The sequence below is a fragment of the Lithobates pipiens genome, unplaced genomic scaffold (genome assembly GCF_037356315.1).
Source record: "Lithobates pipiens isolate NorthernLeopardFrog02 unplaced genomic scaffold, aLitPip1_a1.2 Scaffold_18, whole genome shotgun sequence".
In the NCBI taxonomy this organism is placed as follows: Eukaryota; Metazoa; Chordata; class Amphibia; order Anura; family Ranidae; genus Lithobates; species Lithobates pipiens.
In genome coordinates this window covers 221,095,166-221,120,798 of record NW_027507758.1, presented here as the reverse complement: position 1 = coordinate 221,120,798, position 25,633 = coordinate 221,095,166, and the positions used below count along the sequence as shown (strand labels likewise).

Here is a 25,633-nt window from a genome sequence, read left to right as displayed (position 1 = left end):
ACACAAGGGGACCGGGTCCTATCTGCTGGCTCCAGTGTAGTTCTTACCTTCTCTTTTAAGGGCACGGGTACCATCCAGCTGACCGGAGCAGACCCGTTCCCCCCTCCTTCCCGTGCTGAGGAGTGCCAGTGGCAGGATGACGCCGGTTCCCCCCAGGAGTGGTGAGTGGATCTGTCCATCTCAGCTCCTTGTCACGGTGGGGGTCGGAGACGCCGAGCGTTATTTCCGGCAGAACCGCGTCATCACTGTGTGCCGAGACTTCCCGTTCCGGGTCTCTATGGGCACAAGGAGGAGGGGAAAAGCCCACGCTGTGCCTACAGAGTCCCGACCAGCGTCCATCTATACCAGACTAGCGGCAGGATCCGGAGCTTGAGAGGGGGACCATGGAGGCTAATCCCCAAGGCACTCCGGCGGATGCAGGCACCAACCAATCCTAGGTAGGCTGCTGGGCAAGCCATTATTCTGGTGGTTTAGGGGGTTGTGGTGTTTGTAAGGCTGGGATCTGTAGTGCCCCACGGGGGTGGTTACCTCACAGTTCAGGATATGTGCAGTGGTTGGTGTCTCTGAGGGATACAAGTTTTGATGCTAAGAATGTCTATTCTTTATTTCAGGCTAAGGAGGCCCCAAGGGAAGACAAGACAGGCCGCAAAAAGTGCCCCAATTGTGAAAATAGATTGTCTTCAGGCTCTAACAAAGCCCTATGCAAGCAATGCATTGCAGGCTTACTTAAAACTGAGGCAGATTCTCCCTTGGCTAAATTTCTTGGCTCCTTTAAAGATGAAATGGCATTGACTTTTAAATCCCTCCGGGATTTAATCACAGATGTAGGCACAGCTGCCTCCACTAGTAGAGCAGCTGCAATTTCCTCTTCACCATGCCTTACAACACCCAGCTCTGGGGAGCCCCGTATAGTCAGGGAGCATAGCCCCACGTTAGCGCTGAATCCTCTGATGCAGATTCAGACCAGAATGAGGATAAGGCTGCAGCTAACAAAGTCGCAAAATACAAGCTGTCTCTTGAAGAGGTAGATGAGCTGTTGAGCGCTATTTATGATACGCTGGAAATTGAGGAGGAGGAAACTCAATTGACCAGACATGATAAAATGTATGAGGCTCTGGGGAATACATAAAGTGCTTTCTGACCTTGTCCGTAAGGAGTGGTCTGAACCGGATAAGGTGGTTTTCTTTCCTAATTCCCTTAAAAGAAGGTTTCCTTTTGATGAGAGCCCAGAGGCGGTCTGGAATAAAAACCCTAAACTAGATGGCCCTCTGTCCAAGGTCTCAAAACAGTCGGATCTGGCTTTTGAGGATATTGGTCATTTAAAAGACCCAATGGACAGGAGAACAGATATAGTCTTCGAGGGCCTGTGATGCCTCTATGGCAGGCTTGAAACCAGCTCTAGCCACTTCTTGTGTGGCTAGAAACCTGGAGTTCTGGTTGTCTCAACTACAAGAACACCTAAAAGCAGGCACTCCTAGGGGAGAGCTCTTAAAAACCTTCCCTATGCTTTTCAAGGCCACGAGTTTCATCTCTGACGCATCCACTGATTCCGCAAAGTTTACGGCTAAATCAACAGCACTCTGTCGCAGCAAGGAGGTCAGTATGGATGAAAACTTGGGGGGGAGGCACGGCGTCTAAAACTCGCCTCTGCAGTGTCCGTTTTACAGGAGACTTAGTCTTAGGGCCTGAGTTAGATACCGCCTTAGAAAGGACGGCGGATAAAAAGAAAACTTTTCCCACAAAAAAGAAACATTTTCAAAGGAAATTTTTTCGCCCCTCTAAGGAACCCTCCAAGTCAGAGAAGGAGTTCAAACCCAAAAAACACTGGTCGGGACATAAAGGGGAAGGAAAAAGGGGCATACTTTTTAACCGCTCCAATCAAAACCCCAAGCCCCAGTGACGTCAGGGTCCCTGTGGGGGGACGATTGAGCAAATTTATTCCACAGTGGGAAAAGATAACCTCAAACGGGTTTGTCTTAAATATAGTAAAAATAATGGAATTTCACAGCAGCCCACCCTCAAAATTTTTGGTGACAAAACTTCCAAGCCATTCAGAAAAGACCAGGGCCTTGGCATTACTAATAGGGGAGAGGGTGGATCAAGATGTATTGACACCAGTCCCTATTCAGGAACAGGGGGACGGTTTTTACTCGGACGTTTTTTTGGTAAAAAAGCCGTCAGGGAGGTTCAGACTAATCATGAACCTCCGACCTCTGAACCACTCCATCCGTTACAAAAATTTCAGATGGAGTCCATTTATTCAATAAAGAATCTTCTCCAGAAAGATATGTTTATGGCTACCCTGGATCTAAGGGACGCTTATCTGCACATCCCAATAAGGAAGGAATGCCAGAAATTCCTTTGGATGGCAGTTCAGATAGACACGAAAGTTTATAATTTCCAGTGCAGAGCACTTCTCTTCGGACTGTCATCCTCCCCGAGGATCTTTACCAAGGTTCTTGGGGAGGCACTAGTTCCGTTAAGACTCCAGTCAGTCTCGATTATTCCCTATCTAAATGACTTACTACTCACAGCCCACTCGCAGAGTCGGCTTTCTCAGGACTTCGAGTTGACACAGCTCAGCCTGAGTCGATTGGGGTGGATTATCAGTCAGGAAAAATCCAAAACTACCCCAACACAGGAGAATCTGTACTTAGGTTACAGGATCATGTCTGTAGACCAGAGAATAGTACTGCCGGAAGAAAAGAGATTGCATCTGTGGCAGAGAATGTCTTTTCTTCAAAGCAGCTCCAAATGTACAGTAAAGGAGATAATGGCAGTGCTAGGCCTTATGACAGCAGCCATTCCAGCCGTACAATGGGCCAGGTTCCACCAAAGAGACCTTCAGAGGTTCTTGTTGGAACAGTTAAAGGGCAGATGTCTGGAGGAAGAGGTATGATCTCCTCAAAAATAAAATGCTCCCTCTGGTGGTGGAAATGCCTATCACATCCACTCTGACCACGGACGCGAGCCATTGGGGCTCGGGAGCCCATCTCGGCTCAAACTGGGCCCAGGGCAGGTGGACCCCAGAAGAGAAACATTTGTCCTCGATTTGGAAGGAGCTAACAGCAATCTTCAGAGCTATTTTAGCCTGTCAGACCACAATACAGGGTCACCATCTACAAGTCTTCTCAGACAATATGACGGCTGTAGCTTATATTAACAAACAGGGAGGTACCAGAAGTCCTCATTTGATATCGGTGGCCAGACACATATTCCAGTTGGCAGAATCCAATCTAGGATCCATTTCTGCAGTACACCTGAAAGGGGAGCTGAACAACACTGTGGACTTCTTGAGTCAACAATGAGTTTCGAATCAGGAATGGTCTCTGCACCCGGAAGTATTCAATCTTATAACCGCTTACTGGGGAAAACCGGTAGTGGACCTTTTTGCAAAGAGAGAGAATGCAAAAGTTCCCAGTTTTTGCTCGCTACGCCCAGGAGATCAGCCCTTGGCAGTAGATGTCTTACAGACTCCATGGACCTTCAGCCTGGCATATGCTTTTCCCCTCTTCACCTAACCCCGAGGGTCCTAGCAAAATTCCTCGCAGAGTAAACCTGTTTAATTCTAGTTGCACCGTTTTGGCCCAGGAGACAGTGGTTCACAACGTTGCTACAGTTGACAGACCATCCTGCTCTAAGACTTCCCTGCAGACAGGACCTCCTGTCGCAGGGACCTCTCTGTGATCCGCAGGTGGCCATGCTGAACCTTTCAGCGTGGTTACTGAGGAGATTTTGAGGAGTAAGGGCCTGACAGATGGGGTAATTGCAACCTTATTACAGAGTCGAAAACCAGTCACCAGAGCTATTTACAGGAAAATCTGGAGGAAGTTTAATAGCTGGCTGAACAGTCATAGGGAGAAAAACATGGATACGGCTAATATCCTACAATTTCTCCAGGAGGGGATAGACAAAGGGTTGACTCTTAGTACTATTAAGGTGCAGATAGCTGCCTTAAGTATATACCTAGATAAACAGTTACAGGAAAATCCTTTCATCGCTAGATTCTGTAAGGCAGTTTCTAGACGTAAACTGAGTCTACATAACTCCACCCTGGGATCTAGCAATTGTGCTAAAAGCCTTCTTAGGGTCACCTTTTGAACCTATCTCAGAAGCCTCTCTAAGACTTATTACGTTTAAAACAGTACTTCTTGTGGCAATCACTTCAGCCCGTAGGGTTAGTGAAATCCAAGCCCTTTCCATCAGAGAACCATTTTCACAGATTCTAGAGGACAGAGTCATCCTAAAGACAGACCCTGGGTTCTTATCAAAGGTAGCATCTAGTTTCCATAGGTCACAAGATATTGTCCTCCCATCATTTTGCCAGAATGCATCAAATGAGAAAGAATCTCTGATTCTCTTGTCCTTTTTTTTCGGGCAGCGTAAGGGGCAAAAAGCCAGCTATAGCAGAGGGGTATAAAGCTTTGAACAAAGATCCTCCGGGGGGTATTAAAGCCCACTCCACAAGAACATTATCGGAATCCTGGGCATAGAGAGCTGGTGCCACCCCGGAGCAAGTATGTAAAGCAGCCACATGGTCAAGCTTTTTCACCTTTACAAGGCATTATCGACTGGACTTAATGTCTAGTCAGGATCAAGCTTTTGGGAGGAAAGTTCTCCAAGCTGTGGTCCCCCCCTAATCCGGTGAGTACTTGGGGATCCTCTCAAGGGCTGTCCTGGAAGAACACTTGGGAAAACTGGAGTTAGTACTCACCGGTAACTCCTTTTCCGGTGGTCTTCCAGGACAGCACAGTCCCACCCTTTTTTATTATATTGATGTACTAACGTTTATTACCTGTTGTGGTTTATACGTTTTAGAGTGCCACCCTTCGGCTCTTGGTAAATGACTGACCAGGGACCTGAGGGACCGCCTTTTGAACTGTGGCAATGTGTTTCCTGGGTCGATGGGAGAGACTCCATCTCTCAAGGGCTGTCCTGGAAGACCACCGGAAAAGGAGTTACCGGTGAGTACTAACGCGTTTTTCCCCATCTATTTTTCTTTCTATACTGACAAGTATTTCAGTCCCTGCTGCAGAGAAACACCCCCATAACAGGATATTACCACCTGCATGCTTTGCTGTAGGAATGGTGGAATTTGGATGGTGAGCTGTATTGGATTTCCGCCAGATATATTGTTTGGTGTTGAGGCCAAATAATTACGTTTTAGTCTTATCTGACAATAATACCCTTTTCCATGTGGCCTCAGAATCTTCAAGGTGCATTTTGGCAAAGCTCAGTCGTGACTGCATGTAGCATTTCTTGAGGAGTGCCTCTTTCTTGCAACCCTCCCAAACAAGCCACATTCGTAGAGAATTTGTGATACTGTTGTCACAGGCACACCACTCTTTGTCATAAATTCCTGTAACTGCTTCAGTGTTGCTGTAGGTCTCTCTGACCAGTTTCCTCCTGGCTCTTTCATCCAGTTTGGAGTGACGTCCTGGTCTAAGGCGGGTCTTTGTTATATCAAATAACTTACACTTCCTAAAGCCTGTGGTATTCACAGTGTGGCTAAATGCCCATATGAATGCTGCCTTAGAAAGCCTGTTACCAATTAGTCTGTAAGGGTCCATTCAGTGCACGGTGTTGCTAAAAAATGGGCCTGTTTTTCGATCTGTTACTGCTTTAATGCACCACAACAGATTGCGAAAGTGTGAATCAGCCCAAGATTTCCACAATAACTTTTCAGGATAGTAAAATGTAAACCACCTTCACAGCTACCAGGTATGCTTAAAATGTGCCCTTCACCCACAGGTGCACTTCAGTTTAATCTCAAAGTGTACAAACATATTGGGCAGTAGCAGACTGGCTTGCTGCAAATAAAACTCCAATGCCAGAAATGTGAATACTCTTGTGCATTTTACACCCTTGGGTGCTTTGTCATTTGTGTTTCAGGAGGATAGCTACTTAGAGGATCTTCAATCTTAGGTCTTAAAGGAAAAAAAATGTGCAAGTCATGCTGTGCCGTATGACTATGCAAAACTGTTGTATTGTGCATGCCCGAGGTCGAGTGGTGTGTGTGATGTCATGAATCAAAATGTATTCAATCCTTGCCAAATTGCTCAAAGTTCCATCTATGTCCAGTTTAAGGTTGAAGGGTCTCTGCACAGTTAGAATGAATGCCATGTTTGTATGGTATATAAATAAAAACTTTCTACAATGCAGTGACTGCATTTAATAAATATTTGATATAATTAACAAAGCATTGTGAACTTATTATAAAAAAAGTTGCAATGTGCGGTTACAGACTGGGGTCCGTTCACACAGGGGCAACACGACTTTGAGCGAGACTTTGGGAGGCAACTTGGACACGACTTGAGTATGAATCACAGCACGACTTAAGGCAACTTACAAGGCAACTTGAAGATGCTTCCAGGAGAGGAGACTTTACCAGTGGCCAATCACATAATAATCAGCTCTGTGGGAGGGAGAGGTTTGCCTAGAAAACTATTTTTACTTCCTGGAAAGTTGCTTCAGTTAAGACAGGGGATCAGACTTGGAGGCAACTTCTATTGAAATCAATGGGTACAAGTTGCCTAGAAGTCGGATTGAAGTAGTACAGGAACCTTTTCTGAAGTCGGAGCGACTTCAGTAGTGTACATTAAGACGGCTCTCATTCACTTACATTGATTTTTAAATGTTGCGCGACTTGAGGCAACTTGGGACGACTTCAAGTCGGATCCAAAGTTGCTCCTGTGTGAATGGACTCTTACTATAAAGTTACTGTTATATATTATTTATATTACAATGATGGTCCATTTTCAGCCATATCCTAGTGAAAAATATGTTACAGTACATAGGCAGAAGCTTTCAGATGCATCCCAGAATGTTCAAAGTGCTTGCCACATAAACACACAAATCCATTACAAAATGTTAACAGATGCACTTATAAAGTAAATGGCACCTAAATTACATTGTGCTTTTGCAGTGATTTCATTCTGGCAAATTAATAACACTTGTAACTAAGGGGAGACAATCATGGGGGAGAAACAATAAATGCCCTATTACACACTACATTTCATAATTGTCCCTATCATAAAAGATTTTGTGGTTTAATAGTATGGTATCCCATAGCAATATTTATTCATATGTTATCAACTGCTAAAATGCAGATACCAATTTAGAAACAAAAGAATAATCCACTGTTTTTGTTGTGGCACATTTGAGGAGGAGGAGTGCTCTAAGCATCTTAAATCTTTCATCCTCTTAACAATTGTAGAAGTGAAACAAGACATAGGAGTGGATAGCGTTGGCATGTGACAGCATAAAGCTTGCGTTAGAGTAATCCATCACATAATTTATCTCATTGTTAGATTTTAGATGAGGCATAAGATATCCAAGTAGACATGTCTGCAGTAATGATCAACATACCCCTTGTATACCAGGAGCGAATGAAACAACTGGAGCACAAATTACAAGTAAGTCCTATTCAAAAAAGATAAGCTACAGCATACCTTTTTTCATATTTCAAAATGTGACTGTAAATATACCAAATGTAGTTACAATACAAGGTGCCAACATGCAATCTTAATAGGCAGTTAGGCTTGGTGTATATTGTTGTGTGCGTTGAAGCATGTGTAGGAGTGAATGAGCTCATATAGTTTCTCTTTCCCTCTTATTCTTAATTGTAGTGTTTAAATGTGAACCAGCCACATAGGAAAGATCTACAACAATAAGTCATGAGTTTTCCTGCGTGAAAATGGACCCATATCCCACTACTGAGGCAGAGCTTTTCAAGTGTGTTACGAATTTAATTGGAAAAATCTATGCTGTGTCTGATTGGAAAAAGCATATTTGCATCAAATATCTTATAATTACATGTGACACTGATGCTAAAACTTTCAGGGTGGATTTATATTATCCTGATGTGGGGCATTGTGTTAGGGTAACCTGTTCAAAAGAATAAGCTGTTAATGCACCAAAATTTTGAAAAATAGACAGGTGGATTTTTGGCAAAACAACGCATCACCAGGGCCACTGATAAGGCAGTACAGCCCAATCAGTTCAAAAGGCACCTGCTGAGTAGGGAGGACCAGTTGTACTGTCTTATTGCAGACACTGATCCTCTTCTGCCTCCCCCCTGCAGCACTGCCAGCTTCTCCTCCTCTTTCTCCCTCCAGCTGCACTGCTGGGGGATTGGTTCTAATACATGCGCCGTTTCCATCTGCTGTATGAGCCCCCTTGTGTTCCCCATTTCTCTTGCGGTGCTCCTGGCTTCTCTGCTCCCCTCTCCCACCGGAAGCTGCTGCAGGCACACAGATGGATCTTTCAGGATGGAGAACACAGTGAATTTTCAGTACCAATCACTCCTGTGTCCATTCATTACTGAAGCCTAGTAGACTGTATTTACGATGTTTCCATTTGTGAATGAGCAGGAAGCCTCAGAGTGCTTCCTATTCATTCATCTGTGCAGCTGAGGTTGCAGAGAAAGGGACTGATAAATCAATGTCCTCAGTCACTTTCGGTCAGGGGGCCTTGTCAGATAGGCTGTATGGAGCCCTGTGATTTCTAACAGCAGCCCTGCACACCACAATGCACTGCAGTATGTTACCAAGCATTGTGGTGTGCTGCAGTAGAATCTGTGTTTCCTTAGTGTGTTGGGGTACCATTTGTTCTGGATTTTTTTTTTACTGTATAAAGTTTACAGCAAAAGATAGGCAGCGCAATAACTAGCTGCCAATAAAAAAAACAATAAACCTAAGCTCCACTCTTATAATCTAATGCCAGGTAACATAGCTGCCAGTAGAGGTACAAAAAGAGGAGACCAAGATACATATGGAAAGCCAATGGCCAAAGGTCACCAGATAACAGAACAAGCAATCTCATTACTCTAAATTTCTACAGTAGCAGAAGATGAGAGGTAAGGTGAGGTAGGGAAATCACCTCCTTGCATGAAAGAGCCCGGGTCGGGGACCTGCAAGCCCAGGGAACAAAAAGAGGAGAGTCTGGCATTAGTTAGGGGGTCCTGGTAAAATTGCTCTTATTCAGGACTCCATTGCTGTATCAGGGTACTCCAGCCACTGGGAGCAGAATTTATAGTAGGACATCCTAACGAGATTTCCATTTATGTGGCACTTGAATAGTTGCTACCAGAGAAATGAATTGTAAGATTTTGGTCCAATAATCACTGATTAAGGGACAGATCCAGAAGTCTACCTATGTAAAGGGAGAGCCAATTGTGGGCATGAACAAGCTGACCAGCCAGGAATTCATAAAAGAATTGGGGGGGGGCAAGCCCCCCATGAACACTGTTTGCTTCAATGTGGCGAGGCTGAGTCTGAGTGTTTTTATGTTCGAAAGGAGGAAATATATGTGTCTAGTTGTTTAAATAGTGACAACGAAATCTAGACTGGAGCCTTACTGAGAATGTACAAAACCTGGAAGTCTTTTCATCCTAAGGAGATTCATTTTGGACTTTGCCAGCACCAACAGCAGGGCAAAATTTTGAGAGATCCAGTCCACAAGGTCACTGGTAACTTGTCTATATATATACATTTGATCTGAATCACCCATTGGAGAGGCAGGGTAGGGTCTCAATCTGCCTGTGGTATCGGTGTCAGTGGAATTATCTGGGACTTGCTCCAATTAACCTGCAGCCCCAAAAAGTTGTCATAATCGTCCACTATTGTAAGGGCAGCATGTAGGGCCAGATCAGGGTCTTGTAAGCGCTTGTACACACTGTCGGAGATTCCGACGGAATGTGTCCTATCGGACCGTTTTGTCGGATAATCCGACTGTGTGTGGTATGCATCGGACTGTTTCCGTCGGACCCAATTTTCCAACTTGTTGGAAATGTTTTCCGACAAACTGGTCCGATCGGACATACTCCGATCATGTGTAGAGAATTCCGATCGGACAAAGTGCCATGAATGCTCAGATCAAATTCCTACACCAAAGCTATTGGCTACTAGCGTGAATGTAGTCCCGTCGTAACGAAATAACGTCATCACGTTCTGAACGATTGGATTTTCCGGCAACTTGGTCCGACCGTGTGTATACAACTGTTTCGGACACAATCCGTCGGACAAAATCCAACGGATTTGGTTGGCAGAATGTCCGACCGTGTGTACAAGGGCTAAGAGAGGATAATTTAGTCAGCAGTTAACGCTACTTTTTCTTCTAAATTCTGTAGTCTGAGTCCCTTCTCTGCACTGCTGCAGAGAGTAACTGCCATGGGCTCCCTCATCAAAGCAAAAATTGTGGGCCCTGTCGAGTGCCTCTCTGCACCATAAAGGGGGCAGGAGCCATGTTTCCCAGCTTGATAGAGGCATTAGGACTTACAGTTGTGGTCATAAGTTTACATACCCTGGCATATTCTCTGAGAAATGGCCAAGAAATCCTAAATGTAAACGTATGAGCACAACTGTATATATATTATAGGCAGAGCTTTTTTTCTCAGAGAATAGGTGCAGGAACTCCCCCTTTTGGGAGTTACCCATTGTATTTGCCCCTACCTACCTCTGAGCACCAGTCCTTGGTTCCACCCCCACCCCCCTCCCAGCACTGCCCTTTTTAGAGAATACAGAACCAAGTAACATTTGTGGTACTAAGTAATTTGTATGGAATTTGTTATTGATAACGAGTAAAATAGATCCCCCACAGCCAACAATACCCCCCCCCCCCGCAACAATGGACCACCTACAACAAAATACCACCAGCAACAATAGACCCTCTAGCAGCCAGCTATAATAGACTGTTCCCTCAACAGTAGATCCCTCACAGCGACAATGTACCCCCCATCAACATAAGACCCACCCCACCAACAATAGATCCCCCACCAGCAACAATAGACCCCCCCAGCAGCAATTAACCCTTCTGCAGAAATAGATCCCCTCCAGCAACAATAGATCCATCAGCAGCCAGCATCAATAGACACTGTAGCACAACCCAGCACTCCTTGCCATTACATACATTCAATGGTGTAAGTGCCAGAACTGTGTTCCCACTGAAAAAAATCCCTGTATATAGGACATCTATTCACTTTAAAAAGGAAGGGCCAAACCCCATACACTTCAGTACAGCACACATGTAAGTACAATCCACTAAGTCAGGCCTTTTTAATATCACGAGTGCCTGCCCACATTAGAATGCGACACCTGAATGTTAGTAAAGAGGTGATGGATGTTAATATCTGTGGATTTCTGGGGTTTAAAACCTGTTTGATCAGTATCCAAGAGCATGTCCACAAATAAAGAGGTGGGTTGTAAGGACCTTTGTCAAGATCTTAAAGGAAGGTTCCAGGCTTTTTATGTTTATTAAAAGTCAGCAGCTACAAAAGGTGTAGTTGGTGACTTTTAATAAACAGACACTTACCTGTTCTATGGTCCAGCGATGCAGCCAAACGGCGTGTCGCTCCTCTCTCCCGGTGCCTCCATTGCCACTGTGGGCACCCGGCCGTGACAGCTTTCGGCTTCACAGCCAGGCACGCATGGCGCATGCACGAGTCTTGATGCGCTCCCGGAATGGACAGGCGATCTCCTGGGACCTGTCCCGTGTCCCAGGAAATTGCCTAGAGGGAGGGGCCGCCTAAGGCGAAAGGAGGAGTCGCCTTGGTGGTCCCTGGGTGGAAGGAGGAAGTGGGACAAGAAGTCCTCCTCCTAATGAAGTCCCTCACTCCCCCCCCCCCCCCCCCAAAAAAAGACATTGAAATGTGGCATGTAAGGGGGCAAGGAGTGCTTAAAGCGGAAGTTCCATTTTTGGGTGGAACTCCGCTTTAAGATCCATATTTAGTAATGAGATAGGTTTCTAGGAGCCACAACATAATGGGACCTTGGCTGGCTTATGGAGGACCATATGTGTGCCATACATGGTATCTTGAAGGGTCCCCTTCTCAAGATATAATGATTAGAGATCACAGAGAAGTGGGGAAAGTTCCTCTGCATCAGTGGTTCTCAACTCCTGTCCTCAGGACCCACTAACAGGCCAGGTTTGCACGATAACTGAAATACCTCACAGGTGATATAATTTGATGCTCAGTGATTGCAGTATTCTATTCTGCGTCTCTCCATGGGCCCTGTTGTGAAATAATATATCAAACATTTTAATTACATGCCCTTGTTAAACAGGGGCAGAAAAATTGGGTCTTGGGTGGTGGTGCCAACAACACTGTAACCCTTCACAGATACTCTTGTTGGGCGCAGAAACTGGCCCTGCTGTGAAATATTGTATCAACAATTGTAATTAAATGCCCCTGTTAAACAGGGGCAGAAAAATTGGGCCTTGGGTGGTGGTGGTGGTGGTGCCACAGCACTGTAAGCCCTCACGGATACTCTTGGATGCAGGAACGGGCCCTCCTGTAAAATATTATATCAAAAATTGTAATTGTATCCCCCTGTTAAACAGGGGCAGACAAACTAGGCTTTGGGGGGTCGTGCCCTGAACCAAAAATATTGTTACAAGCTAGCATCATCAAGATTAAGGAGGAATGGGATAGTCCGCATAAGCAGTCTTCAATGGATTCCACATCCATAGAAAATTCAATCAGTTACATCAGCATCAGGTGCTTAATAGCTGCTGATCCAAGACAGATAAATTTTTATGAATGTGAGCCTATCAATGGAGTCTGTGGAGAAGGTGCACTCTTTGATCCATTACAAACCCTCCAGCAGAACTGAATGTGCATTCAGAAAGCACGCTGGATGCAGGACAGGCCAGTAGCTCAGTTGCATATTGAGCAAGTTCTGGCTAGTGGTCCATCCTCAAGACCCAGTAACCCAGTGGATGCTCTGTTGGAAAGGTCTCCAAGTCTGCTCTTGCCCCTAGATATTCTTGCACCATCTAATACAGATGCTGGCGATGGTTGCTTGCGCTGCGCTTGACGCTGAGTACTGAAAAATTGTTTAAAGGCATCGGTCTTCTCCATCGCTCTTCCTCTGACTGAACCAGGCGTCGGCAACACGTTGTCCAGCACCAGGAAATTGTAACCTCCCAAGGTCTGGAAATGTGTTGCACAAACCTTTCTTCAAGGCACCTGAAGATGTTTCATCCTCTGTTCCCTTTGCGAAGGCAGGATGAGTTCTGCAACCTTACCCTTGTAATGTGGATCAAGAAGGGTTGCCAGCCAGTAACGATCTCTCTCCTTGATAACACAAATCTTAGGGTCCTTTCGCAGGCTTTGCAGAATCAGGGAGGTCATGCAGCATAAGTTTGCATTCGGTTCTGAGTCCTCTGGGTCTTTGAGGATGATGTTGTCAGGAACTACCTCCTCCCAGCCACATACAACTCCTTGGGTTTTTGCTGCTGAGTGTTATCCTCTACATCCATGCTGACACAATCCTCCTCCTCCTCCTCCTCTTCTTCCTGTGTGTTTGGCCTGCAGGAATGCTATCTGGATAAAGGGGTCTTGAGAGTTAAGGAAGTCTTCCTCTTCCTCCCGCTGTTCTGCCTCAAGTGCCCTGTCCACGATTACACAAAGCGTGTGCTCCAACAGGAAGACTAGAGGGACAGTGTCACGGATGCATGCATTGTCGCTGCTCACCATCCTTGTGGCCTGCTCAAATGGTGACAGGACAGTGCATCCATCATTTATCAGTAGCCACTGGCTTGGCAAAAAGAAGCCAAGCACCCCTGACCTGGTCCTAGTGCCATACTCACACGGGTACTCATTGATGGCCCTCTGTTGTGTGTGCAGCCACTGCAGCATTTCCAACCTTGAGTTCAACCTGGTGGGCATGTCACAAATGAGGCGGTTGGTGGGCAGGTTGCATTCCCTTTGAATGTCAGCCAGCTGAGCACTGGCATTGTATGACTAGCGGAAATTACCACAGACTTTTCTGGCCTGTCTCAGGATATCCCATAAGCCTGGGTACCTCCTCAAGAACTGCTGCTCCACCAAATTCAGGACGTGTGCCAAACATGGAACATGGGTCGTGTCCCTGTCGGTGGGCAGAGAGAAGGTTGGTGCCATTGTCGTATACAACCATTCCTGGTTGAAACTGGCATGGCATCAACCACCTCTGAGCCTGCCCCTGCAAAGCTGACAGAATCTCTGCCCCAGGGTGGCTCCTGTCCCCTAGGCAGACCAACTTAAGCACTGTAAGATATCTTTTAGCCTGACCGCTTGCGTAGCCCCTTGAATGCTTATGGAGCAGCACAAAATCACCACTAGCATTTTTGGAGGCATGGTGGCGGAACAAGCTCAAACAACACTGAACCCTGTCCTGTATCTGTCTTAGCTACCAGCAGAGTTAACCAGTGTGCTGTGAGACCACGGCTGGGCTGTGAGTCAGTGGTAATATACACCCTACTGCTGAATTCCCTGTTCAACGAGGCCAAAACATTGCCTTCCACATGCCGGTAGAGAGCCACAGTGGCCTTCCGTGAAAAGAAATGGCGTTTTGGAACCTGCCGCTGAGGTACAGCACATTACACAAATTCACAAAAGGGGGCAAAGTCTACAAGCTGAAAAGGCAGCAGTTGCAGTGCTAGCAATTTGGCCAAGCTAGGATTTAGACGCTGAGCATGTGGATGGCTGGGACTGAATTTCTTTTTACGGTTCAGCAACTGGAGTAGGAAAATTTGCCTGCTAAAATCAGATGGTGGTGTACTGCTAGCAGATTGGCTGCAAGTACTTGGGACACCTGGAAAGGCAAGAGAGTAGTGGTGCGCAATACTAGCTTAGGAAATGTTGGCCTACAAGGTCTATAGATGCCACAAATACAGGTATTTAAATGCTAGGCGTGCTACCACCCAGACTAAAAGGGTAATGTGTAGGGAGCTTAATGTATATGTTCTATGAGGGAACGTGGGAAACCCTCGCCACTATAACATAATAGTGTTTGGGATGAGTATTAGATAGATGGAGCCATACGCGAAAAAGGAATATAGTGGTTAAAACCTAATAATTTCCAATGCGATTTTTGGAGTTAGCATAAACCTATAAAGTGGTAATGCTGAACAGTAAGTGAGTCCGTATTTGCGTGTCTTACAACATCCCGTGAATAAAATATATATATATAAAAAAATGTGGTAATAACTGATGTGATTTGTTACAGCTAATCCAATCGCATGAAAAGTGCTAGTGCTAAGTGATGAATAAATGTGTTACAATGTCTACTACACCATAAACAGCAATGTATAAACAAACAATTATTGGCTTAATAAAACAGTTTAGTGCAAAAAAGTGGCTAATTGTGGCTAGCAAAAATCGCATAAGGTGCCAGTGCTAAATAAAAATTATAAATTAGATACGTGTGGGTGTCTTTCCACCATATAATAAATAATAAATGCAGTGAAGCGAAATGAGGTCATGCAAAATTGACAAAGAAAATGAATGAAGAGCGCAACATTAAAAACGCATAAGTAATATTTGTGTTGCAGGTGGAAAAAATAATAAAATCTCTCTAGAACTGATACGGGTAAATAGTGCTCAGTAGTTGAAAACTATATAACATATAAATTGCACAATAACGTGTTAAAATTGTGTCCATTCAGAGCTTGTGCGACAACCAATAGCGATTATATCCAAAATCGCATATGGCAAAAAGATCGCATACGGTGCTGGTGTTTAGTTCTATGTGAACTATGACGATCTGATCGGTGGTGGTGGTAGTGAAAGTATCCCACGTGGTCCTGTGTACTCGAGATATGGGTGTTCCCTCTACCTTACAGCTGTAAGGTAACAGCATGTAACTTGTGTATCCTCAGGATTCCTGGTGGTCTTTATCCCACGAGGTCTTGTTACTGTATCCCCGTCTCCTGCCTATTCCGCTGTGTAGTCTCTTTAAATGGTTGCTCAGCGATGCCCAATATGGGGGGAGGGGGTTGTTACCTCAGCAGTTTATGTAAGGGATTTAAGCAGATAAGGAGGAAGGGGGCCCCATAGCGTAGTAATTTATGAACAAAATTGAGGTTTATTCAAAAAGCAATTAAAATACTCACAAAACATACAGAGTTCAAGCATAGGGTATAAACGAGCTGCGAGCTCGATTGCGTCACTTCCGGTAGCGTCCCACCGGGACTGGGACACCTATTGCTATATCTTTATTCCTTTCAGGTTTTTGAGAGGACTGGGAGGCAGATGTGCTGACTTCATTGTGGTGTAACTTATGTGTGGACGAGTGTCTGCAAGCCGGCCGGCCGGCATTTCTCTTATGAGCCTTTTATCTCCTTTGCAAATGTAAGTGCAATTTTTATCTGCAATAAATTTATGTTTTATGGATTCACACTATGGTGAGTTTCTTTTTATTCTGCTGGGACCGTGATCATTGTTTTCTGGTTTACCTATCGAGCTGTGATCTCCGGGCTTGTCTTCAGCATACTCATAGCAATTTACTGCTGCTGTTGGTTTAATGTACGAATGCTGATCTAATATACAGGCTTGATATTGCTTGCCCTCTGGTAAGCGCATATTTTGTGTGGTGGAGGCAGGGCCGCTGATAGGCCAGTACAACCAGCCCTGTTGTACCGGGCCCGGGCCAGCAGGGGGGAGGGCCCGAGCAGCTTTTAACTTCTAGCTAAAAAAAAAAAAAAAAAGCTAAATAACTATATTAATTAACCCGCACCCACTTGATTACCAAGGTATATAAGGATTATATATTAATTTCCTGGGCTCCATCAGGGTTACCAGAGGGGCCCAGGAGGTGAAAGCAGAAGAGGAACTTTTTTTCCATTTTCGGGTGCAGGGATACAATTCCGTGCAGCATGCTGCTCTCAGTATACCTGCACAAACTAAAGTTCTTCCTGCTCACTGTATGCCTCTCCGGCGGATGGATATTACTGTTACAGTGGTGTGAAAAAGTGTTTGCCCCCTTCCTCATTTCCTGTTCCTTTGCATGTTTGTCACACTTAAGTGTTTCGGAACATCAAACCAATTTAAACAATAGTCAAGGACAACACAAGTAAACACAAAATGTAATTTGTAAATGAAGGTGTTTATTATTAAAGGTGAAAAAAAATCCAAACCATCATGGCCATGTGTGAAAAAGTGATTGCCCCCTAAACCTAATAACTGGTTGGGCCACCCTTAGCAGCAACAACTGCAACCAAGCGTTTGCGATAACGTGCAATGAGGCTTTTACAGCGTCCTGGAGGAATTTTGGCCCACTCATCTTTGCAGAATTGTCCTAATTCAGTTACATTAGAGGGTTTTCGAGCATGAACGGCCTTTTTAAGGTCATACCACAACATCTCAATAGGATTCAGGTCAGGACTTTGGCTAGGCCACTCCAAAGTCTTCATTTTGTTTTTCTTCAGCCATTCGGTGGTGGACTTGCTGGTGTGTTTAGGATCATTGTCCTGCTGCAGAACCCAAGTTCGTTTCAGCTTGAGTACACGAACAGATGGTCGGACATTCTCCTTCAGGATCTCTTGGTAGACAGCAGAATTCATAGTTCCTTTTATCACGGCAAGTCTTCCAGGTCCTGAAGCAGCAAAACAGCCCCAGACCATCACACTACCACCACCATATTTTACTGTTGGTATAATGTTCTTTTTATGAAATGCAGTGTTCCTTCTACGCCAGATATACTTGGACACACACCTTCCAAAGAGTTCCACTTTTGTCTTATCGGTCCACAGAATGTTGTCCCAAAAGTCTTGGGGATCATCAAGATGTGTTGTGGAGAAATTGAGACGAGCTTTGATGTTCTTTTTGCTCAGCAGTGGTTTTCTCCTTGGAACTCTGCCATGCAGGCCATTTTTGCCCAGTCTTTTCCTGATGGTGGAGGCATGAACGCTGACCTTAACTGAGGCAAGTGAGGCCTGCAGTTCCTTGGACGTTGTTGTGGGGTCTTTTGTGACCTCTTGGATGAGTCGTCGCTGCGCTCTTGGGGTAATTTTGGGCGGCCGGCCACTCCTGGGAAGGTTCACCACTGTTCCATGTCTTCGCCATTTGTGGATAATGGCTCTCACTGTGGTTCGCTGGATTCCCAAAGCTTTGGAAATGGCTTTATAACCCTTTCCAGACTGATAGATCTCAATTACTTTCTTTCTCAATTGTTCCTGAATTTCTTTAGGTCTCGGCATGATGTGTAGCTTTTAAGGATCTTCTGGTGGACCTTACTGTGTCAAGCCGCTCCTATTTAAGTGATTGATTTTATTTATTATTTAAGCCTTGATTGTGAACAGGTGTGGCAATAATCAGGCCTGGGTGTGGCTAGAGAAATTGAACTCAGGTGTGGACAACCACAGTTATAGTATGTTTTAACAAGGGGGTCAATCACTTTTTCACACAGGGCCATGATGGTTTGGATTTTTTTTCACCTTTAATAATAAACACCTTCATTTACAAATTGCATTTTGTGTTTACTTGTGTTGTCCTTGACTATTGTTTAAATTGGTTTGATGTTCCGAAACACTTAAGTGTGACAAACATGCAAAGGAACAGGAAATGAGGAAGGGGGCAAACACTTTTTCACACCACTGTATATGGCTCCCTTCATTCAGTAAGTGCTGCAGCTTGAGGGACTTATCACTGAGGCGGCTGAGACAGACAGAGCAGCAGGAGTAATCTGGACACTTGGCAGTGGTGCACAGGCAAGCAGTCCCCTGCACAGACACACACACTGATAGGTCACACTATTGTAGAATGTGCAGTCCCCAGACTCTGTGTGCTCATGGTCATTATCATTATGATGATCAGAGCACAGCAGGTGCTGTATGGCTCTGTCAGTGTAACATGGCTGTTGGGTGCTACTTGCCTGATATATGGCTGTACTGTGTGTTACAGACTATAACTCAGCACAGCCATAACAAAGTCAGCACCACACAGTCATGTTACACTGACAGAGCCATAGAGAACCTGCTGTGCTATGAGCATCATAATGATAATGACCATGAGCACATAGTGAGATGCAACTTTTACACATGTGATGGGGGGGAAGGGACAGCAAAAACACACAGCCAAGCTGCATTTTTACCACCCCTAAACCACTCCCCTTTGATAACCTTTCACCCAAGCTTTGCAATTAGGTCCTTTTTCATGCAGACCTGATTGAAAGCTCCATGTAGGTTTACAGGTATGAACTGACTTGTATGCATTTAGATCCACCTTCCTCCGTGTCCATTCAGGTGGGAAAAAACAAAATTGGAAAAGAATATCCTTTTCTATTTTTCCAGACCTAAATGTGATAGATCAGAGGTAGCCTGATGTAAATGGACACAAGTCGGTGGTGTATGAAGACACAAACTGAATGGGCACAGATGTCAAAACGATAAATGAATAACTAAAGTCGCGCTATGGAAAAATCAGATCTCCAATGTGATAGAAATATGTGAAATAAATTAATAAAAAGTGAAGAGAGAAAAGAAAATATACTGGGTTAGAGCTGCCTGTGCCTGAAGCCCTCACTTCCTTAATAGGGAGGAGAGGGAAATGAAAAGTGTAAAGTAAAAAGGTTATGGCGCTAAACCCTATTAGTGATGTGATGAGTTAACCTATCATCAAGACCTGGTGTTTATTTTTTATATGGAAAGAAAAAACTGTTGGTGATAACGTGCATGGGTTTCCTAAAATAATTTTATCCTAAAAAAATTGTGTGTGATCAATGTGGAGTCAACATTCGTGTTCCATCCTAATTAAAACCAAAGTGGGTATTGAATTATCTTATACGTATCAACCTACTAAAAACATGTAAACATTCATTTAGGTATGCAAAAATGGTGGAAATATTGTTAATATTCAAAAATGTGCTAGTTCAGAACAGACTGTGCAAACATGTGCAAAAAAAGATGTGCAAAAAAGCAACTAAGGATCAGAACAACCAGGGATCAGAAATAATTCAACCAAAGAATCGCATGAAGACGCAAACTATGTGCAAAAAACAACAACTAAGGATCAAAACAACCAGGGGTCTGAGATATTTTCAACCAATAATCGCATGAAGACGCATCTGTGTCCAATGTAAGTCCAAAGTTAGTATTTGGCTTAGTAATACTGCCTCTTCAGATTATTGTTGTAATTGATGCATAAAGTCAATAGGGCATATTTGATTCACTCGTGCAAATAGTGCGGGTTTTCAATTAGAGAACTTCATCCCCGGTGCGCCACTCAGTGCTATAGTATGTAAATGCTCTCACCAGAGTTAATGCCCCTGTGGGGCTAGATGGACCTTCACAATGTAAGCCACTGTGTCGCTCTCTGGCTGCTGCTGGTGCACTGGGTGAAGCTTCGTTATTCCGTCCGTATGGTATCCAACGTTAATTATATATGTGGAAAGACATATCCATAGTGTAATACATTCTTAACCAAATCTTTCGTTTATTGGTATTAAAAAACTACTCACATTTAATATTAAAAGCATATGCGTATGGAAAAACTCAGCCGTTCGGCTACGTTGTGTGCACTCGTTTGAGACGAACGGCTGAGTTTTTCCATACGCATATGCTTTTAATATTAAATGTGAGTAGTTTTTTAATACCAATAAACGAACGATTTGGTTAAGAATGTATTACACTATGGATATGTCTTTCAACATATATAATTAACGTTGGATACCATACGGACGGAATAACGAAGCAAGCTTGGCATTACACTACAGCTGGGGGAACATATGACTGCCAGTTTATTGTCCTCCTGTAGCACCCCCTCTCTCTAGGCTCACGTTACTCCCTTCCTCAACCTGGGAACCAAGATCGGAGCCTTTAAATCATTGCGCATCCTTCAGCAGCATGTACCTGACACTGTGGTCGAATAATTCTGGGGACTCCTTTGTGCATGATGGTGGGGCTAAGGAAGGAGTGACTGTGGACAAGGAGCCGGTGGAATAGGCCGTTTTGGCAGCTGCAGTGGAAGGCAAACTACTCTGAGCATGGGTGACAGAGGATGAGGAAGATGATGACGGCTTTGTTATCCACTCCAGCAACTCTTCTGCATGTTCTGACTCAATAACATGGCCAGCAGCAGAAAAAAAGGACAATCGTGCCCCACGGCCACCTGCAGAGGATGCACCACATCTGCGACCAGCACTGTTGACTGTAGACACAGAGGCTGCTTGCCCTCATTTAGTGATCTGTGAGCGCCTGTCTCTCCTTGGTGGCCTTCCGGACATGATGTATATTTTGTTTTGCAACACCACACTACACTGTATTAGATACTGTGTACACCACCAGAAGTGTAGTAGAAACTGTACACACTGTATTAGACACTGTGTACATCGCCTGCACTGTATAAGCAACTGTACTACAGCTGTACTGTATTGTGTACTGTGTACACCACAAGTGTAGTAGAAACTGCACACCCTGTATTACAGTGTACATCACCTGCACTGTATTATAAACTGTACAACGGCTGCACTGTATTTTATACTGTGTACACCACCAGAAGTGTAGTAGAAACTGTATACACTGTTTTAGATACTGTGTACACCGCCTGATGTGTATTAAATACAGTACACCATGGAATGCACTGTAGATATAGGCTACACTGGATGCAGAGTATAAGTATATATATTAATACACTGCCTGCACTGACTGTATATAGAGTAAACACTGAATATATAGTCTATGCTAAATGCAGAGTATGTGTGTGTATGTGTATATATAATATCAAATACATTGCCGCTAACTAAATAACCTGCCACCGTGTAAGCAGCCTTATATAGTGTGGGGTGTGGGCTTAGTCCTCCTGAGCCATGATTGGCCAAATGCACCCTGCCTTTGGCCAATTATGGCTCTCTTATCAGAGTGGGCTGTGATTGGCCAAAGGATGCGGGTCAGATGCATGCTTTCGTGAACGCCCTACAATGTTCACTGTTAGAACGGGAGAACACCCGATATTTAAGTCGAACTTATGTTTGACCCAAACATCAAGCTCATCCCTAGCAGAGAGACTTGGACTGGGTGGGCAGTTAGGATTAGTAGCATCAAGCGAGGGATCCAAAATTGCATTAACATCTCTGCAATTAATAGTGCTGTAAGGATGGTGTTGTCAGCACTTTGTTAAACAAGGTAGTTAAAATGTTCTGATCAAAGGGGGGGATATACGGGGGGGGGGGGGGGGTGCTAAGATGTAATCGAATGCACAGAACCTCGAAAAGGTGAGATAGTTTGTCTTCATCCCAGGCAGGACCACCTATCAACCATGATGACTGAGACACACTGGAGCAGTCAATAGGATGGGAAGGATCAGATGTTAAAACTAAAGGCCCAGCACAGCCAGAGATGACAGTTAAAGGGCCGTGTAGAGAGGAGTGGTGTTAATAAAGGCTGGAAGGACCACTTGGAGTAGGGGGAATAACACGATTGTTAAAAGGAAGACCCCCATACAAGGGAAAAAAAAAAACTTGCATGAGCCAGTAAAGAAACAAAATTGTTCAAACAGCTAGGCAGCTGCATCCTCTGGGGTGCCTCTGGGAATTTGGTGAAGCCTTCATGCGCCACACAAAGTTGCCGGGTTAGAGCATCCGATCGGGGGTGCCTGTGAACATCTTGGAAGGTTCTTCCTTCTATGCTGGATTTCAGTGGAGTAGTTTGGGAACAGCATGACTGTGGTACTCTGAAAGCAGATTAGTGGTTTAAACGCCCTCTGAAGACGGAATTACGAAACGCGTCAGAGCGGGGCCACGCGAGCAGTGAGGTTGGACAGTAGCAGACGAAGACCCGGGACTCAACTGACGGGCGGTGTATAAAGATGATATCAGCCTGATGGTGAGACGTTCGTTATGAATCACTGACAACCCTTGTACATGTTTTTAAAGTTTGATTTTAAGTAAGCGCATTTTGTAAGGGGGGAGAGGGTTACTGGTAATAAAGGATATAACACGATATTGGACCGCTTGCATTTTTTACACGCTTACCCGCAACAAGGACACCATAACAAAAGCGGAGGAGGCAGGAGGATATAAGAGGTGTCCATGCAGCGGGATCTAATAGACAGGCCTTACAGCAGATGATTTCTGGTAAGCAGCCATCCATGTGGGTCTACACTGCGGTGCAAATGGTGAAGGTGTAGGACAGGCTCCACTCTCATTTGTAGCAGCTTATCACGGAAAGATAACATCTATCGTCATGTACTTTCCATGCAGATTTACTGGAAGGACTCTGGGCTTCATATGCTGGACTTGATTTAAATAGTACTCATTTTCCATGTTTGGACTCTGGTTGTTGATAATTACTGTGATTAGAGTGGTTTAACAAACAGAATTGGACTGTATCTTGAGGACAATAGGAGAATATAGTGTTCCGAGTATATAGTAAAGCGCTGTTAGTGCTTGATATATAAGGTCAATCATATAATGTTACAGTGGTTTATTATGTGCTGTAGATACAATGTGGTCCTGATCTCCATAATTTAGGAACCACGCCAGGGAAGGCCTAGGATTGGTGCACAGGCATCTAGGGCCTGTAAGGACACCGCGTGTGCTTTACACTGTATAAGCAGAGGAGACCACTGTCAGATTTAGAATCTCCTTGAAGAAGAATTCAGTAAAAATTGCAGGTTGATTACCCTCTGGGAAACCCACCACCCACATGCTTTCCTATGAAGGCAATTTTCTGCGTCTTTTGCCCTGTCCAAGATTCTCTGATGTGGCATTGTAGATCTTTTTATAGTGACAGTGTGTGCATGGGTAGTATCCTCCATGGCAGACATGTGTTCCTCTGTCTTCCTAAGCTGGGTGCGAAATTTATCCAGATTATGACAGATGAGATTGCACTCTATTGCCAGCTGATCTATGCACTCCATGAGTGAAGAATTGCAGGATGACTTTTGTGTTGGGAGAGTTTGAGGAGGGAGCAGTTGGCTGAGGGTCCAGGCTGCTCTGTGAAGCTGACATGGCCCCCTGTATCATGTCTGGTGCTGGAGCAGTGTAGGAAGAGAGGGTACAAGATGGCGGGTGCTCAAGGCATGCGACTGAAGCTGCAGTGTCACTGGGAATTCCCCCACTGGAGAAGGTAGATGGCAGGGGCCAAAGCTGCAGGGAATCAGAACGGTAAGAAAAGGCAGAGCGGAGATCTCCTTATGCATGTCAGCTACCGATCACATCCCAGCCACACTCCCTGTGCTGGAAATTTTCTAGACGCCCATCCTCAGATTTATTAGTTGTTTTTATTTTTATTTTTTTCTATTCTTTTTATTGGTTTTAAAGTATTAAGTGGTACAAAACAGACTCTGGGCATTCCCCGGATTAGTTATTTTTAAATAATAATAACTGCCTGCAGTAAGGAACAGGCATAAAAAGATACACTCAGCATTTTTCCAAATCACTGTTCTGTTTATTTGGTACAATTGAAGTTTCTTTTATACATATACTTACATGGGTATCACATTCATTTTTACAGTGCTTTTATGGTAATAAGGGGTATAAAAACAACATCTTGAGGAAGATTTTGCAAAATATTGCAGCACAGACAATTAAATCAAAGTGAAACAACCTACAAACGACACACATTGATAACATCAAAAATATTTCAGTGGAAAATATCCCCCCCCCCCCAAAAAAGATACAATAAACCAAAATTTTAAAAACTTGCTCTAAAACGCATCTGTTTTGCAAAGACCTAACAAACAAAATACAAAGAGAAAATATATGTTACAAACTCTATAAGGACACCCATATGTACTCTCTTGCTGGCCCCCGCACACAATTTTGGCTCTTTTCAGGGCAAGGTAAAGAATACTATCTGGAAGCTTTATATAACATAGGTTTGTGTGCTAATGAGGCAATGGAAAACGCATGCACAGTCCATGAATAGTGATGGACGAACTTCCGAGGGGACGTAACGTTCGCGGCAGGCCCCATTGACTTCAATGGGAGGCGAACTTTACAAACCTACAGGTAATATTTGCAGCCACAAAATAATTACTAGCTGTGCACACATAGTCCCACCACATGGCCAATGACATAACACATAACACATGTATGAGGTGAATCTGGGATCGACAACTACAAGCATTGTTTTTTTATATGTGAAATTGTGACAATTCAGGACTGTGGAGCGCATGAAGGCAATGGAGGAGAGGGAAGGTCAGGGTAGGCAAAGAAGAGGGTGCAGGAGATGATCACCAGCACCGTGATATAGAGCACTGACACATGCACCGTGATAGAGTGATCTGACACCAGCAGCGTGACAGAGAGCACTGACATCAGCAGTGTGACATAAAGCACTGACACCAGCACCATGATATACAACACTGACACCAGCACCGTGATAGAGTGATCTGACACCAGCACCGTGATAGAGAGCACTGACATCAGCAGCGTGATATACAGCACTGACACCTGCACCGTAAGCAGCCCCAGGAGGAAGTCAGCATAGCACAGGGATGGTGGGAGCCCCTCATAATGAGCATAGCACAGGGATGGTGGGAGCCCCTCATAATATGCACAGCAGAGGTACAGCCCCAGGAGGAAGTCAGCACAGCACAGGGATGGTGGGAGCCCCTCATAATAAGCAGCCCAAGGAGGATGTCAGCACAGCACAGGGATGGTGGGAGCCCCTCATAATGAGCATAGCACAGGGATGGTGGCAGCCCCTCATAATATGCACAGCAGAGGTACAGCCCCAGGAGGAAGTCAGCACAGCACAATGATGGTGGGAGCCCCTCATAATAAGCAGCCCCAGGAGAAATATGACACCACTCAACCTCTTCAAACAAGAGGGTATGGGCATATTGTACGGTGTGTTTTTTTTGTACAAGGAAGTGAGCCAAATGAAGAAAGAAGGTCTGTGTGCTTGATTAAAAAATCGTTTATAGACA

General features: G+C 44.6%; 1 protein-coding gene across 2 annotated transcripts in view; it reads left to right on the top strand.

Moving 5' to 3' along the window:
* The first annotated feature begins 7,271 nt into the window (after positions 1 to 7,271).
* Positions 7,272 to 25,633, top strand: part of KIF25 (kinesin family member 25) — a 133,481-nt gene continuing 115,119 nt past the window's right edge. Inside the window, exon 1 of one of the 2 annotated variants that reach the window (XM_077486589.1) lies at positions 7,272 to 7,415. In XM_077486589.1, coding sequence (XP_077342715.1) covers positions 7,344 to 7,415 — 72 coding nt within the window. In that variant the 5' untranslated portion in view covers positions 7,272 to 7,343. The remainder of the gene's footprint in view (positions 7,416 to 25,633) is intronic. The other variant, XM_077486588.1, reaches the window with a different exon arrangement.